At 40.9% G+C, this 17758-nt stretch overlaps 2 protein-coding genes across 6 annotated transcripts in view; one reads left to right on the forward strand and one right to left on the reverse strand.

Moving 5' to 3' along the window:
- Positions 1 to 574: 574 nt before the first annotated feature.
- Positions 575 to 3051, forward strand: HMGB2 (high mobility group box 2). Of its 2 annotated transcripts, none has more exons than XM_030879221.3 (5): positions 575 to 727; positions 1070 to 1244; positions 1469 to 1614; positions 1718 to 1892; positions 2506 to 3051. In XM_030879221.3, exons 2-5 carry the CDS (start codon positions 1095 to 1097, stop codon positions 2662 to 2664), a joined length of 630 nt encoding a protein of 209 aa, XP_030735081.1. In that variant the 5' UTR covers positions 575 to 727; positions 1070 to 1094; the 3' UTR covers positions 2665 to 3051. The 2 variants fall into 2 exon arrangements, with proteins under 2 accessions (XP_030735081.1, XP_030735082.1); XM_030879222.3 differs by having other exon boundaries at positions 609 to 751.
- A 7622-nt stretch (positions 3052 to 10673) lies between these two features.
- Positions 10674 to 17758, reverse strand: part of GALNT7 (polypeptide N-acetylgalactosaminyltransferase 7) — a 118239-nt gene continuing 111154 nt past the window's right edge. For 3 of the 4 annotated variants that reach the window (XM_060301349.2, XM_030879230.3, XM_030879231.3), the window contains 2 exons: positions 17163 to 17291; positions 10674 to 13090 (listed from right to left, as the gene is read on the reverse strand). In XM_060301349.2, the coding sequence (XP_060157332.1) occupies positions 12953 to 13090; positions 17163 to 17291 (267 nt within the window). In that variant the 3' untranslated portion in view covers positions 10674 to 12952. Of the gene's footprint in view, positions 16970 to 17162; positions 17292 to 17758 lie in introns of all 4 variants that reach the window. The other variant, XM_060301348.1, reaches the window with a different exon arrangement.

The raw sequence follows: 17758 nt of genomic DNA on the forward strand, positions 1-17758 counted from the left end.
CCTCAGCGACACCCGGCGGCGCCGGCCGTCGGCCGCAGCGCAGGCTCCTCAGCCTCCGTATTTGTTATTCTCCAGACGGGGCGGCGACCACCGCTCCGGGAGCCGGGGCTCTGGGCCGTGCTGGCGCGGGGGACAAACAGGACCTGGGCCGCCGTCGGGGTCGGCGGGGCGAGCCGCTTCTGCCCCCTCAGCGCCCGCAAACCGAGCGCCGTCGACCCCGGAGAGCAGCCCGCGGACTCGCGACACGGTATTTTTAAATCTGGCGGGGCTTCTCCACGGGCCAACCGCGCCCCCCGCCGCCCGCCCCAGCCAGTCAGCGCCAGGCCCGCCATTTTTCAAACCCTCTTCCGGCCGCCAATCAGGATCGAGCAGCACATTCCTCTCCTGACCGGTTCTAACGGGTCTAGGAGTTAACTACCCGGGCGACCCACCGAACCTGCTAGGCTGCGGCCGGGGGGACGAGCCTGGCGACACACCGGCCATTCGGAAGCCGCCGTGGCGAGGGGGCGGGGCCTCTCTGAGTTTGAATAATCCCCAGGGCCAATAGGAGCGGCGGGGGGTGTGGCCTGTGGCCTGGCTCGTCAAGTTGCCGTGGCGCGGAGAAGTCTGCAAAACAAGAGACGGAGGATTGCGTTAGCGACATACCACTTCACGCCGGAGCCGCGGGTAGGAGCGTCGCGGTCGGACCCGGCCGCTGCGCGGTACTCTGAGGAAAAGCTACCGCCAGGCAAGAGCCGGACCCGGGCCTGGGGTGCGTGGCCGGCCGACCCCCTTGCCTCACGGCCGGCCCGGGCGCCTGCGGCTCTCGGGGCTCGCCCCGCGGGCGGAATCCGGGTGCTGGCCGGGCGGGCCGGACTGCGGAGGCGGGAAGCTCGTCCGGGCCCGTCTCTGGAGTGTTTTGGACGCGGGGCGCGAGGCGGCAGCTCGGAGCAGGGCTCGCGGCGTGGAAGCCGGGGGCTTTCCTGTCAGGAAGGGCCGGGCGGGGGTGGCGGGCCCGGGGGGTGGGGGGCGGCGGCGTTTGGGCGGGAAGGCGCCTCGCCCGCTAGCGCCCGCCGCGCTCTCCCGCCAGGTGGACGCGCCGCCGCAGCAGCATCATGGGGAAGGGCGACCCCAACAAGCCGCGGGGCAAGATGTCCTCGTACGCCTTCTTCGTGCAGACCTGCCGGGAGGAGCACAAGAAGAAACACCCCGATTCCTCGGTCAACTTCGCCGAGTTCTCCAAGAAATGTTCCGAGAGATGGAAGGTGAGAGCGAGGGTCCTCACGCGGGCAGGTGGCCGTGACATTGAACTTGTCTCCGCCGCCGACTGGCCCCAGTGTTTTATTCGGAGTCAGAGGCACAGGACTTCGGGGTGCTGGTGTATTTTAAGACGACGGAGGCAAATGTGGCCCTGAAGAGAACCCTGCCTTTTCGGGGACGGATGTCGGTTTACAGTATTGCATTTTCACTGCTGCTTTCATGCCCACAGACCATGTCTGCCAAGGAAAAATCCAAGTTTGAAGATATGGCAAAAAGTGACAAAGCTCGCTATGACAGGGAGATGAAGAATTATGTTCCTCCCAAAGGTGACAAGAAGGGAAAGAAAAAAGATCCCAATGCGCCTAAAAGGCCTCCGTAAGTTTTTTTTTGTTTGTTTTTTTTTGTTTTCTTTTCAGTCAACTGAACTGCCCCCATGATTTTTCATTCAGGTCATTACAGCTCTGTTCCTTCCTTTCAGATCTGCCTTCTTCCTGTTTTGTTCCGAACATCGCCCAAAGATCAAGAGCGAGCACCCTGGCTTATCCATTGGCGATACTGCCAAAAAATTGGGTGAAATGTGGTCTGAGCAGTCAGCCAAAGACAAACAACCCTATGAACAGAAAGCAGCTAAGCTAAAGGAGAAGTATGAAAAGGTGTGTTGTCTGCATTTTTTGGGGGCAAGGTTGAAATCTGGTAGCCAGTTTCTAAATGAGCATGTTAGAAGTAGGTGTAAGCTGTATGTTAATAGGTATAAGCTGTAGTCAGTTTTCCCTGACTAGCAAGTGGGGAACCTTCCGTAGGTCAGTGTTAATGGTTGTCAGCTTTGCTTTGAAAAGGTCTAATGAGAGTTGTACACTTAAGGAGTATAAGCTAATTGGAACCTCCTTTCTTTGGACTGCAACCGGTGTTTGTAGCCCTGGGAGGTTGCTGCATTCAAATGTATTTGTGGTAAAATGCATCTCTTAGTTGAGAATGGAGGATTAAATGTTTCATGTAGGTGTATCTAAAATGTGAGGTCAGGGGACAGGCTATGTGCCGCTAACAGATGATGGTAGTGAAAGTACTGACAGACATCAATCTGATACACCCCCATTATTTTACATCATTAGCTTTCGAAGGCCTGGAGGGAACAAATGATCTCAAAACCAAGTTTTAGACAGTCATCGGGGTTATTGGCCAATAATCTTAGATTGTTTACAACTTAGTGGTTTTCATGGTTGAGTAATGACACCGGATGACGATTTTATTTTTTTGACAATATCTCAGGATATTGCCGCATACCGTGCCAAGGGCAAGAGTGAAGCGGGAAAGAAGGGCCCTGGGAGGCCAACAGGCTCCAAGAAGAAGAATGAACCAGAAGATGAGGAAGAGGAAGAGGAGGAAGAGGATGAAGATGAGGAGGAAGAGGATGAAGATGAGGAATGAATGGCTATCCTGTAACGATGTGTGTGCAGTGTGCGTGTGTGCTCAGGCAGTGGTTTTGCTAAGAATGTGAATTCAAGTGCAGCTCAATATTAGCTTCAGTATAAAAACTGTACAGTTGTTTGTATAGCTGATAAGATTCTTTGTAGAGAAAATACTTTTTTAAAAATGCAGGTTGTAGCTTTTTGAGGGGCTACTACATACAGTTAGAATTTAAAGCTTTTGATGAATGTTTCTGAATATTTAATGGTTTCTTTAACTTTTTGACTTGTGTATGGTAGCACAGCAAACTCATAGAAATTAGTATCAATAGTGAATTTTGTGTTTTCTAGAATGAGAGTGTTGCATTGTTTTTTTTAAAAAGTTTTTGTAATAAAATTATGTATATTATTTCATTTGTCTTTGTCGTATATGCTCAATTAGCTTTTGCTTTAAAAGTCATGGTCTGGAACCATGTCAACTTTTTTTTGTTTTTCTGCCTAATAGTTCTCAGACATGGTTGATTTAGTATAATGTTTGTTTAAAAGTCAAACATGCCCATATTATTCATATTTACAAAGTGTTCTTTAAAAACCAGCGGTGGAATTTAATGAACTTCAAAAATTTATGCAGTTTTATAAAATGAGCAAGGTTTGTTCTTGACATTTATGTTCATTTGTTAGCTAACTTGTCCCTTTTTTTTAGGTGACATTTTATTTTGAGAGAAACTTTCTTTTTTAGTACGAGGCAGAGGAGCTCATACAGTGACTCCATACCTAAAAACACATAAACTTTTAAAAACAATAGGAACAGGTTTACATTTTCTGTTGATAATGATCTAGTTTGGGGTAGAATACCAGAGTGAATTTTGAGTTAAATCTTAAAAATCACTGTGGTCTTAAGCCTAGAATTCTCAGTAACTAACCCAAGAAAGCTTTTGAGATGGTGGTTGTGATTTTCCATGACTGTAGTTAGGCGAGATTTTACGAGGATATTTATTTACAGGTGAAAGCAGTTACTAGGAAATGCTCATTTGAGGAAGCAGTTGCTTGCATTGGAATTTAGATAACTATTGTAAATAGTTATCAAGTTATTAGTGAAAGTTAGCCATCTGTTGTCTAAGAGATTATAGAAGAAACCTATTTGTCGATAGTTTCATAGTTAAACCTGACAATCTTGGTTACCTATCAATTATTAAAAATAGGAGCCAAAATTCTTATTACCCAACCATGGGAGCCTTGGTTGTCCATCTTATGCTATATTTGGAATTATTTCTGACACAGGAAATACTAACCAAACTTGTTAAATGGAAGGTAAGGTATTAGCATAATTCCCAGAGCAGATGGACTGAAGTAGAATCTTCAGCCCTCTTAGAGATTGCCCTCCATTAATATCACAGTTGTTGTTTTGGGGCTTTTCCTGATCATAAAATGAAAACTAGTTTTATGTATTTAAAAAGTATTTCCTGGTGTTAGGTGACTTAATGCTAAAAAATTGGGGGTAAGGTGTTTTAGAGACACGCCTAGGTCTGGATCCCAGTTCCCCAGCTGTACCAAATGCTAGCTGTATGGACTTTACCTCTGGGCTTATTTCTCCTTATCTGTGTAGGGTGTCAGTACCTACTTCGCAGTGTTTTAATGATTAAATGAGAATGTTAAGTATTTACAACAGTACTTAATGCATAGAAAAGATACTAAATAGGAGTTTTTAAAATTGAAATAGAGTCTGTTTCTTAAGGATTTCTATATCTATAAATTAGACCCATGAAGCAGACCTATCTGGTTCCTTGTCACCTTTCTTTTTGGGAGTTTTTGTGTTTGCTTTCATTCTGTTCTTTAAATGAAATATAGTTTAAATGTCTAAGAGTGACTCATTCTTTTAAAATCAAGAGTTGTTCCATAATCTCAGCATTTGAGATGAGTCCTCATATTTGATATTTTCTCTAAGTGTGGATCAAAATTTAAAATACCCTTGTTTTCAGGACTAAATGACTTCAAGGAGTGGTTATGTTGGAAAGCTCTGAAATGGGGGTAAGAATCAGGTTCTATCCCAGTCCAGCCAGTACTTGGGGATGTGTTTATGAAAACCGCCTGCCCCCCCCTTTTCTTTTTAAAAATAAGTCATATCTTGATGGTAAAAAATGTAAAAGGGCTATATAGTGGGTAGTTTACAACCTTGATTTCCAACTACCAGGTTCTCCCAGGGGGCAACTCCAGTAATGTAATAATTGACCCTTCAAGAGAGACTGAAGCACAACAGTCATATGTGCATATATATCAATGTTGCACAAAAGGAAGCTTATTATATATGTTGTTCTACCCCTTAATTCTCATCATTTTAGATTCTTAGCACAACAGAGCTGCCACATTTCACTTCAATAGCCATCTGCATAGTAGCCCATTGAATAGATCACAATGTAACCAGTTCCTTAAAGATACTTATGGTTGTGGTTTTTTTTGCTTTAAGAACAACATTGCCATGAATATCCTTGTATGATTTCAAAAAGTTCAAAAGTTTGTGCATTTAAAATTGTGCTAATTATAATAGCTAAAACCTGTACTTGGTATATGGCAGAAACTGCTCGCTCTCAGAAGTTTTACTAATGTGTACTGCACAGCAATGAATGTCTATTTCCTCATCTCAGCAACATTATCATTCTCAAACTTCATAATCTTTGCTATTCTGATATATAAAAAATGGTTCCTCCTATTATGAATTCAGCATATTTTTATGTTAAAGAGCCATTAGTGTTTCCCGTGGTCTTCTGTCTCATTGGTCTTATTAGTAATTTGTGGGAAATAAGGAAAATGACCCTTTGTGACCTGCATTGTAAATATTTTTTTCTATGTTGTCTTTTGACTTTATGATGCTTGTCTTCATGCAAAGATTTGTTTTTATGTAGGCAAATTTATTCCCTAGTGGCCTTGGGAGGCCTTTCCCACTCAAAGATTATAAAAATTGTCTTTGCTTTCTTACTTTTTATTACTTAAATCTTTGATCCTTCTGTAATTTATTTTGGTGCAAGAACTGAAGTAGGGTCTCAAATTTCTTTCCAGATGGTAGCCACTACTTTTGGTCTTTTAATCTATAAAAGCTGTGTTAGAAGATCCTGCGGTCCCTTATGTAACTTGCAAACTTGCTCAGTATGGGACAGTATGCCTTTTTGTGTTTTGCTCTTTAACAGCATCATTTACTGTAAGTACTAAACCATAAGTTTGTCTTAGCCAAACATAGCCTTATCTTAAAGCTGACTTTCTATTACTACGTATGCCACTAAAAATGTTTACAAAGCAGTAATGATTTTATTTCTTGGGGAATAGCAAGAAGAAAGCTAAAGGGCCTGTTTTGCCGATGCATAAGATCCAGTCCTTTTAAAAATAAAACATCTCTCTCTAGAAATAAGCCATTTTTGTACACTTCGTGCCAGAAAGAGTTAACTATTGTATAAACATTTGTAAACATAAATGCCCAGGATGAAGGGGACAGCCATTGTTTAGCTCAGTCCTGTTGCTGGATGGAAATGTGGGTCTAGGATTCCCAAATCTCCCCAATTTTCAAGTGGAACCAGAATTCTAGATATTTAAAAAATGTGAAATCTGAATTGTAAATATTGGCAATGAATTCAAATGTCAGGCTCAAAGAAAACATGTCTGTAGGTAAGATTCTGTTAAGGGTCACCAGTTTGCCACTTCTATAAATTAGTGTAGGTAAATGTAGGATTATTAATAACATTTACTTGAGTTACGGCTGTTGGTAAAAGTATAAGTACAGGCCTCCCCGCTAAGCATTATTTTCCTAGTTGTCTAGAAGTGCTTCTCGCCCTGACTGGAAACTCATCTAACTTCTTAACCTGTTGTAAAGGTAAATATAGACATTGTCTCTGAGGTCTTAATGGAATATTGGGCTCCTGAACCTTTGTTCTTCAGGACTTAGCGCAGACCTCTCTTAGCCTCATCCTGGGAGTTAACATGTCTATAGAATAGTGGCTCAGGAGCACGATTAGTGTTATATTAAAAGGAAAAAAAACAAAACTTAAGCAGTATGTAGTATCAAATTTCAGAACTGGTCCAGTCTCCTTTCTTCAGGAAGACATAGCAATCAACGAGGACAGTGCCCTAGGGCAGTAGGTAAAGAGAAAGCAAAATTGTAATTCATAGATTCATGTGTTATTCTTTGATTCTCTACATTTTTGCAATAAAGGTGAGATGGCTTATACAAAGAACAAACTATATAAAATACATACAAAAGGAAAAACGAAGTTAAGAAAGAAATTAAGAGTGAGCTGATGAGTTTACACTGGGAATCAGATCAGTATGAATAGGGCTGTTTCTTATCAGTTTGGTAACGTCAGACCTCACGTGTAACCTTTCAGTTTCCTCAGGTGTTAAAATCAGAATTTTTTTTTGAGCATTAAATGAGACAATACATCTAAGACATCCTAGTGGCAAGAAATAGTGAATAATAAATATTAGCTAAAAGTATGCATAATAATATGTATGTGTTAATAATATACTTGCTATGATAAGAGTACCAGATTCACTTCTGAGATTCTTAACAGTTTAGGTGGAGAGGAAAACTAGTTATGTGGAAAGTACAATAGACCTTCCTCCCACAGGGCTCTGGGGATACTGAGTACTGGAGTTATGTCCTTGACTCCAATACTAAATTTGGGAATTTGGACAAGTTATTTAACCTTTTTTAAATTGAAGTATAGTTGATTTACAGTATTGTGTTAATTTCAGGTGTATAGCATAGTGATTCAGTTTTTTTGCAGATCATACTCTATTATAGTTTATTACAAGAAATTGGGTATAATTTGTGCTATACAGTAAATCCTTGTTGCTTATCTATTTTTACATCTAGTAGTTTGTTAATCCCACACCCCTAATTTGTCTCCTCTCCCCTCTTCTCTTTCTTGTCTGGTAACTATAAGTTAACCTCTTATTCAATCACATTTTATCCACATATATTTCATCACATATAAATGTGTGACTTACTGTATGTTTTAGTTGCTTCTGATTTTACAAAACGTATTTGTTGAATGAAGTCTTCTGGGAATTGCCCTTTTCACTCAACACTACCCTACTGGCTTGTTTTTAACTGGTTCATTCACGTTCACTGCCTTGTAACATTCCGTCATGTGATTATACCACAAATGATCCACTCTCATGTTGATGGGTCATTAGGTTGTTCCTGGAGCTTTTGCTGTTATAAATGGTAGTGCTATAAAAATTGCTGTACACGTCTCCTGGTGTTCAAGTGCAGCCCCCTCCAGTGACCTGCCCTGTCAATTCCAGCTGTCTCTGCAGCCTCTTCAGCTCGGCTGAATCACCAGGGTTGGAGCTCCTTTCCTGTACCGTGGTGGGAAAAGTTCTCCAGGCAGGCAGACATGCTGAACCGGGGTTCACCCTGTGTGCTTCCTTTTTCTCAAGTTATCACAGTCTGCTTTGCCTGTCACCCAATTCCTAAAAACAGCTGCTGCATATATTTTGTCCTGTTTTATAGCTGTTTAGGACAGCAGCATTCTGTTTAGGACAGTAACAATTACTATGCTATGGCCAGATGAGGAAGTCTATTCATCTCTATTTTCTACTGAAAGTTTTAGTTTTGTTTTGGGCATTTAATCATTAAGACAGCTGGAGTTTATTTGCTCATATCAAAAGCCCAAGAGAAATTTCATTTAAACATAATTTAAAGAATGTTCTTAGACATTCTTCCAGATTCACTTAGTTCTATCCAAGGGTTAAATTATAAATTCGACCACTGAAAACTACGTTCTACACATGAACGGTGTGAGGTAGAGATAACAACTTATTCTCTTATGGATAACCATTTCACCCCCAGTGTATAAGCTTAACTTATGAGCTTAAATTCTTCACTTGGAAAGTGGAGGTAATGATATCTCACATATGAAACAGGTACACACACACATAGCCTTTATAGAGGGTCTGCAGTGTAGCTGTCTTAGTTCTGATTAAAGACCGACTTTAAGACTTTGAAACCAGGTTAACAATAGCTACCATTTATATTACCCTGATTATATGCCGGAAACTATTCTAAGCACTGCATGTATGTTAACCCATACAAGCCTAATAAAAATCCTATAAAACAGGACTATTATTTCCCCCCTTTTACAAATGGGGAAACTGAGGCATAGAGAAGCATCAATAACTTGCCAGGGTCACACAGGTAATTTGTAATGGAACAGGGATTCGAATGCAGACAAGTGCACCATACTGTACTATTCAGATGAGCAGATTGTAATATCATTCTGTTATGAAAATTAAGGCACCCTTATGCCACCTCTGCTCAGACGTGGGCCCAAGGCCTGATCCACTTACAAAACCAAAACCCACCTACCACAGTTATGGGCATTTCAAACTTTTTTTTTTTTTTAATAAGCTTTTTTTGGGGGGGTGGCTTCCCTGGTGGCACAGTGGTTGAGAATCTGCCTGCTAATGCAGGGGACACGGGTTCGTGCCCTGGTCTGGGAGGATCCCACATGCCGTGGAGCAACTAGGCCCGTGAGCCACAACTACTGAGCCTGTGCGTCTGGAGCCTGTGCTCCGCAAGAGAGGCCGCGATAGTGAGAGGCCCGCACACCGCGATGAAGAGTGGCCCCCGCTTGCCACAACTAGAGAAAGCCCTCGCACAGAAACGAAGACCCAACACAGCCAAAAGTAAAATAAATTTTTTTTAAAAAAAAGGTTTTTTTTTTGGGCCGCACCGCACAGCATGTGGGATCTTAGTTCCCCAACGAGGGATCGAACCCACACCCCCTGCATTGGAAGCGCAGAGCCTTAACCACTGGACCGCTGGGGAAGTCCTCAAAATCTTAAAAAGGAGATTGGCAAAGGAATTATCGAATTTAGTTCAGAAACAGCCCTTCTGTTAATCTCTACTCCCAGGGACAGTGGTCCCCCCCAAATCATTCTGACTTTTGTCCATTTTTTGGCAACAGATTCTAATGAATAATATGCATTCTCATAGTGCTCGGTACTTCTAAAAGTGCTTTCTCATGGATTAATATTCATATACCCAATTACTGGCCTATTAGCCCTCTGGCTCAGGTCAGGTACTTGTCATGTTCTCCACTGAATTTTAAGTGGCTTTTTTCCCCCAATTACAGTCTGTCCAGAAATGATGAAACATATTCCCAGATCCCTGTGAAAGGCTATCTCTTAGGAGATAAATGAGCCCCCATTCACTTCAGTCTGGTGTTCTGTCACTTTTCCACGTTTCTCAGGCACAGCAGCTGAGAAATGAAGCCATGACAACAGCCGAGCTTCCCAGACCAACATGGCCCCTCTCTGGAAAGCTGGCAGCCATAGTACCTTCTCCTGAGATGTCGTGGGTTTTGCTATAAGGTCCTACAGCCCGGTTCTCACTTCATGTTGGTAGGCTTCCCTTCTTTCTACTCACTTGATCTATCAGGTTGTAAAGAATTTTGACTTAAATTTTTGCTTTCAAAGGGCAATGATATAGTAGAATACACTGCCAAGGAAAATATACGTTGCTGGGTTGTTTTTCGTAATTGGTAAGTGATTTTTTGTCTGTTTTTTTGTTTTTGCGGTACGCAGGCCTCTCACTGTTGTGGCCTCTCCCGTTGCGGAGCACAGGCTCCGGACGCGCAGGCTCAGCGGCCATGGCTCACGGGCCCAGCCGCTCCGTGGCATGTGGGATCCTCCCGGACCGGGTCACGAACCCACGTCCCCTGCATCGGCAGGTGGACTCTCAACCACTGCGCCACCAGGGAAGCCCTGGTAAGTGATTTTTAAAAATTTTCTATACATAGGCAACCAGGGTCAAAAATAAACCTTTATATTTCCTTCTTAGATAGGTAAGCTCTGAGTACTCTAAACACACTCTAAGCAGAATTCTAACCAACACTCAAGCACATACTCAACATATAACTGTGGTCTATGATATTTTAACTATTATATTAGTGTATCTTGTAAACAATAAAATCAAGTAATTATTTCAAACATGTGGTGTTTAGATAACAGAAATGATTGCAAGTACTAAAAAACCCATGGATTAAAATACAGTATTTTATTTTTTTCTCACCTAAAAAACAAGCAACCCAGAAATAACATATACATAAACTTCTCAAATGTATCCCTAATAAAATTTTGAATATTTATACAATTTCTACAGAAACATACAGTGTATCAAAATCTGCATAAATCAAATTTATAAAATGTGTAGAAATGCATAGTGATATTATCAACTTACAAAGCAAGGATACGGGAATTATTTCCAAAGCAGCCTACAGTAGAAAAGTCATTATGGCAGCAGCTTCTGATGTGTTTTCGTGTTTGGTAAGGTTTCTGATTTCAATATATAGAATCATTTTTTATAGAGTATCTTAACGAATTGCACAAAATACCCATTTAAAATTTACATGCACAGTTTATGTGCCACCTTTCTTAGGCCTATGCATAGTTAACAAGGTTATAATCTACTCAACAAAGAAAATGGAGCCTTTTTGCAAACACGCAAGTAATTAAAGTACCAATTCTCTTAGTTTCTTATTTATAGTTGATTTATTTTGCAGTTATATAATCATATAAATGTATTCCTTTTTAAACATCCCTAGAGATGAATGAAAGTTCAAATGGTTGATCAGAGATCAGTAGCAAAATACAAATTGGCAATTCAAAAATTATAAATAAAACTCTGTTTAGGATGTTGAACTTTGACTCTACGAATTTAAGAGCTAGGCTTGGAAGAAACAAATCTGTAGGCTTTTCTTTTAAACAAATGTAGGGTTTTTTCCCTTTTCTTTTTTAGGCTTTAATTAAATATATTTCCCTCTGGTAGTAGTTTGTGAATTCCTTTCATTGATATGATTACAGGATCAAAAATCTTAGTTTACTTGCCATTCCCTACCTCATCACTTTTAAAAAAATTTGTTTTGCATTCGACATAGCATTTTAACCTTGTAGGTAATAAAAGATTATTTAGCAATTAAAATCAATTGACCACTTGCAGTATTTGGTTTTCTTCTAGTAGGTACTATCTTAATAAATGTGTAAATTCAAACAAGTCTTCTTTTCACTGGAAAAATACTAATAGAAATATGCTTTCAAAAAAATTAAGAAACACTAGGGAACTAACATAATCTAACAGAATTCATATTTGTTAATGAACTATAGTTTTAAATAGCTTTTTTAAAATTTAAAAACTGTGCAGGGAATTTCATGAAGATATAAATGAAACGTCTACTCACCCTTGGCTTCGTAAATTGCACAGCTTACGTTGTAACACACAGTAGTCTTGTAAGGCTTAATCCAACAAGGGTTTGGAAATTCTCACCTCGGTCAGAACAAACCTTTGATGTGTTTACAGTGGTGTTTTGTTGTTTTTGTTACCCCCTCTTCAAGGTTTCAAAACTGAGAGTTATCTATAGTTTTCTATGGTGACAGGGAATGGGGAAAAGTCAATCCCCAATGTCAGGGGACATTTTTCTCTAGTTAGCAGACCCCCTGCTGCCTTAGGAGTTGGTACTGATAGAGGACACTGGGAATGCCAGCAAATAGGGGAGTTAATGCCGTACAATCTTCAAACCCTACGGAATAGCTCTGGATGTTCCATCTTGTCATTTCTTTTTTCAAGCAATACAACGTTCAATTTCAGAGCAAATGGTAGCACATTAATTCAGTTCTGAGTGGTAAAAGTATTCCTCAGACAGGTGACAATTCCATCATTAATATCCTACAAATTGCATCAAAAGCTCTTGAAATATACCAAGAAATGAAAAGAGGCACTAAATGTGTTGAAATTCACCTTTCAAAAAAGCAGCATGACTGTGAAGGAAGGCCACCTTGGCTAATAACCTGTGGCAGTGCTTCAAAAAGATGTAAAATTAAATAAAGATACAACAGGTTGATAATCACCAAGTTACATATGACGATCTGGTTACTCCAACCTTTTTTCAAGTGTGTTAAAAAAAAAAAAACAAAAAACAACAATCAAACTGCCTTTCAGACCCCTGAGTGTAATCCCAAAGAAGACAACAATGCTTTTTACTCTGTTCTAAATAAAACAGAGCTAAATGCACAGATTACCAACATCATCTTAAAACAAAACAAAAAAAAGATGTAAACATCTACAAAGTTTAAGGTAAAAGCAGTTTTGTAAACAGTAACTGCAGATGATAATGTTATCGTAAAATCACAGTTTATCAATGTCCTCAGACTCCTCAAGAGCCTCTGGGTTTGGAGCTGTAGTTGCAGCAGGTTTCAGGAGGTTTTCAGTCCTGTATAAATTTACGTGTCAGTAGGTAGGTTACTGGTTTCTTTCATTCCTTCTAAACACTATGGATGTTATTTATTTCCCACTTTTGAGTCATTTTGCTGGAGTCACAGTCGGAGATGAACACTTGATGGAGGACCTCCGAGCGATCCAAGCACTTTCTGGAAGGAATGTGAGTCAGTCTGTGCAGGTTCTGGAAGACACAGGGAAACACAGTGTTACATTTGCACTGTGTGATATCACTGACATTAGACAAAGTCACAGCCTGGCTTTCGTAAGAAGACTATTCAAGCGAATTGGGCAGGCATGAACCAGGCACACCCCAGAGTCTGTGTTTCTCTTGATCGTCAGTCTTCCACATCCTGTTATTGTTCAGTCATGATGTACTGCTGGTACCTCCAATTCAATACATACAAACTTAAATTCATCATCTTCCCCTCCAAACCTGCTCCTCTAGCTCCTATCCTACTAATGACGATACCAGCTTTCCCGTGCTCAGGACAGCACAGCTCAGGCTGCATTTCCCTTCTTCTTTCCTCCAAGTCGCTGGCTGAGGACGGACATCTGCAGTGGCTTGGGCGTGCATCCTTTCCCCTCCCCACCGCCCTTGCCTTGGTCGAGCCCTGGTCACCTGCTGGAGGTTCCTTCAGTACAGCTCAGGGCTGTTCAGAGTGTGGTCGTCAGACTAGCTAAGATTGGGTCTGTAAGGTTGAAACGATTTCATAATAATACACAGAGCCCCATCTGCCTTCTTCATCGTATGGACATTTATACTGATGGCGCAAAAGCCATGCTGGGTGAACGTGCTGGGGCCGTAGCATCAATCACACAGTCATGTTCTCCATGGACGAACACTCACAATTAAAAAAGAAAAAAAAGCCAGTTTCACTTGAGAACGCCCTTGACAAAGCAGTAAAAACGTATTAGTTTTTTTTTTTTTAATGATAATAACGTTTAACATTTATTGAGCACTTGCTCTATGCCGGGTAGACGCATACCAGATGCTCTAGGTGTATTAATTCACTTAATCCTCATAATGAATGGCCCTGGGATGTAGATCGTCTCCTATTTTTAATTTTTTTAATTAATTAATTTTTTAAATATTTATTTTTTTTTTAATTGGGGTATAGTTGCGCGTCACAGTGTTGTGCTAGCTCCTACTGCACAGAGAAGTGAATCAGACATATGTTTACACATATCCCCTCCCTTCCGGATTTCCCTCCCATCCATCCAGGTCACCACAGAGCACCGAGTAGAGTTCCCTGCGCTGTACGGCAGGCTCTCACTAGATATCTCCTCCATACTCAGCGGTGTATATATGTCAATCCTAATCTCCCAGTTCACCCCCCACCCTTTCCCCCCTGGTGTCCACGTATTAGTTTTATTAAATCTTGACCCTATGAGATAGTATGGGAAGAGTGGACAGCACATGAGCAGTTGTCGGGACCCGAGGGTTGAACGAGCTCCTTCTCTCGTGGGATGTCATTCTGACTTGAAAGGACAACCTGCAGGCAGATTACAATTATGCAGACTTGGGACTGGGTAGCCATCTTCCAGAAAATAAAGTGAGCCCATCACTTCAAGGAAAAAATATAAAGCTGACAGTATCTGTTGCCATTGGTAAAATTTGAGTTTTCAAGCAAAAATTCGAGTTGTAGGAAACTTGTATCCATTACCGTGAACTTGACAGCTGCACAAGACTTAAAGACTTTTCTGATGAAATCGGTGGTTATATTTGTGATTTATTTGGCATTGTATGATGAAATGTGCCATCGTTTGGAAGATTTACATGACTTAGTGAGCCACTGTTTTCCAAATGAGCAGCGAATGTGTGATGTTACAAAAGATCCACTCCAGTGTGAGACAGACCAGTGGGTTTAACGCAACAAAGAACAAAATGTTCACTGATAGGAGTTCAGATTGCAAACTTTTAAGAAACATTGCAAAGCTTTTAAGAAACTACCACTTACGCACTTGTGTAGCACTGAAGAAGAACAGCCTCAATTATCTGAAAAGGCTATTAAATTACCCCTCATTTTCCAACTGCACGTCTATGTGAGGCCGGATTTTCCTCAAATACGCAACTAAAACAACATATCGCATCAAACTAAACGCAGAAGCAGAGTAAGAATCTATTAAACCAGACATTAAAGGCATTTGTGAAACTATAAAACAATGCCACTCTTCTCACTTTTTGGGGGATTATAAAAGTATTATTTATATTAACGTGTAATATGGTTATGATTGTTACATTTACGTGAATACATACATAAATACAACAATTCTCAGGTTTAATTCCCAACTTAGGAAATACCGTTAGCTGTAACCTCTATAACACATCTATCTGTCTGGGGAGCGTGTCAGTGGTTTGTAAGGATGTAAAGGGGGTCCAGAGACGGGGCAGAGTGGGAACCACTGACCGAGCTGGCCTCCTGTTCACCAGTCCATACTTGACAATATTTCCAGAATTATTTTCCTAAAAGTATCCACTGTTTCCTATCACTGTGATCCTTAACTAATGTCAGTCACTCCCTAAAGCCCACAAAACAAAGTTCCACGCTCTTTCCCATGGAGAACAACTTAGGGAACCAGAGCAAACGCAGTTCCTAGAATTCTCTACACTTTGATGCCACGCCTCTGCTCACCCGTTTTCTCATTTATTCTCCATGAAAAGCCTTTTTATACCTCAAGACCTGGTGCAGTGATACTTCCTACATGAAACTCATCAGAAATAACTCCTCCTATTAATCTCTCTTTTGCTGTCCTATGGCATTTTGCTTATTTTTACTTCTGCATTTTTTTCCTTCTCTGCCATTATAGTATGATGGGCTTTAGATATTTTTTGAAGGGCCCCAGTGAATATTTAGTAATGTCTGATGCACAAACGGATATTCAGTGCTTTGCCCTTTAAAATATCTAAAATATGTACATTCCATTCTTATCCACTGCTTCTTGTGTCGTTTTGCATCTGCTAACCTTCTTTTACTAGTTTACTAATATTGTCCTTACTCACCCCTAGCCTTCATTGCTATTATTCATCTTTCTTTGTGTAAATAAATGTTCTCTTCTCTGGGGTTTATGTTAATCTTCTCCTTCCTAACTTGTTATAAGAAAAATATCAGCAACTGACACATACTTACCACTTCATAGTAATTATCTATGCACAATGATAACTGGGAATATTCAGCTGGGTCATATCACTATGTGGCAAACAAGCATTTGCTGACAGGGAGGACGTGACAACGAATACAAGATGCGTAAAGAAAGTTCAGGGCTGCCAGTTTCTTCAATCTGGGGCAGCCTCCCCAACTTTTTGTTTCACAATAAATTGATTTATTTTAGCCAAGTCTAGACTTTGAAAATTATTCAGAAAACCATTATTATGTTGGAATCCTCAACCTGGCACAGAACTCTGAATATTCACAGCTGAAACAGAAAAACTGCTCCCACAGACTCAAGTGAAAAACTAAACATGGGGCTTCCCTGGTGGCGCAGTGGTTGAGACTCCGCCTGCTGATGCAGGGGACACAGGTTCGTGCCCCAGTCCGGGAAGATCCCACATGCCGCGGAGCGGCTGGGCCCGTGAGCCATGGCCGCTGAGCCTGCGCGTCCGGAGCCTGTGCTCTGCAACGGGAGAGGCCGCAGCAGTGAGAGGCCCGCATACCGCAAAAAACACACACACAAAAAAAACTAAACATGACCTTTAAAACAAACAACAGGCAACACGTATCCTGTTGCATTTAGCAAGCAGCCATGATGAGAAGCTTTGAAGGCCTTGAGTCCAACATGTTATTTGTTCGTCTCTATCCCCACCTGCTGGACAACAGGCAGCAATATTTTAAAAGTTAATAAAATAAAATGCAAAAATAAATGCAACGTTTTCTATGTGTCATACATAGGTATACTTACACATTATATAGGTAATTTTAATGAATGACTCTTTTGGATTAAAAAGATCGACTTTGATATTAGAACAATGGTGATGACTGCCTCAGGGAACACTGGTTTTCCTGTGTTGATAAGTTAGCAGTGGGTCTGCATGGACTCCAGGTGGCCTCCTTCCATGACAATACTACACCAGAGGATAAAAGTGATGCTTCAGTATGGAACAGTGAGTCACTAGTGCTCAGGAAAACAAATGAGTGAGTGAGACGGACATGCAAGTCAGTGTGAATGCAGGTTTTAAGGTTTATACGTCTAAATTCCACACAGTAGGTGTTATTAAAATGAAATTGCATGTATTTCAGAACTGAAACACAGAATACCTTGAAGTACTGCCATTCCTTAAATTCATTCAGATTACAGTGTGTAATCATAATTTTGGATCCATCAGGACCCTTCGTCAAACACTGGTCATACTGCATGAGTTGATTGGCTTCGTTGATTCGGAAAAGCTATTAAAGAAAAAGAAAGAGAGAAAGAAACTTAACTCCTATAATTAAACTCAATGGCTATGCTATTTCTCTACCATGTTTCTGTGTGTTCAGAACTGTAAGTCCAAACACAGGAATTATTCATTTTGATGGTAGTAAAGACCCCTTCTAACTCTTAAAGGATTACGTTCTTTAGCCTCTTAGATACAGAATGGGTCACTAACATAGGAATTTCGTACCAACGATGTAAGAAAATGAAAATGTGGAAACAGACCTGATAATGTTTCACAATGTAAATCAGAGACAAGAAAAATACTCACATAAGGTAGTAAGAGAATATACTAGTGAAATATACATGATTGGCAACAGCATCCCAGCCTACTGGGGGGAAGATGTGGATACTGTTAGGGAGCTAGGCTTACATAGTTACACACTCATGCAAGAATATATTCTAATCTCCTACATCGGACATAAATTCTAGATTCTGG

This window comes from Globicephala melas, chromosome 6 (assembly GCF_963455315.2).
Source record: "Globicephala melas chromosome 6, mGloMel1.2, whole genome shotgun sequence".
Classification (NCBI taxonomy): domain Eukaryota; kingdom Metazoa; phylum Chordata; class Mammalia; order Artiodactyla; family Delphinidae; genus Globicephala; species Globicephala melas.

What these genes read in the sequence shown, in the direction of transcription:
- HMGB2 (XM_030879221.3), top strand. Translation starts at nt 1,095, where the DNA reads ATGGGGAAGGGCGACCCCAACAAGCCGCGGGGCAAGATGTCCTCGTAC. An exon ending in AATGTTCCGAGAGATGGAAG is followed by an intron (nt 1,245 to 1,468) that starts GTGAGAGCGAGG and finishes TCATGCCCACAG; the next exon opens with ACCATGTCTGCCAAGGAAAA. An exon ending in TAAAGGAGAAGTATGAAAAG is followed by an intron (nt 1,893 to 2,505) that starts GTGTGTTGTCTG and finishes ACAATATCTCAG; the next exon opens with GATATTGCCGCATACCGTGC.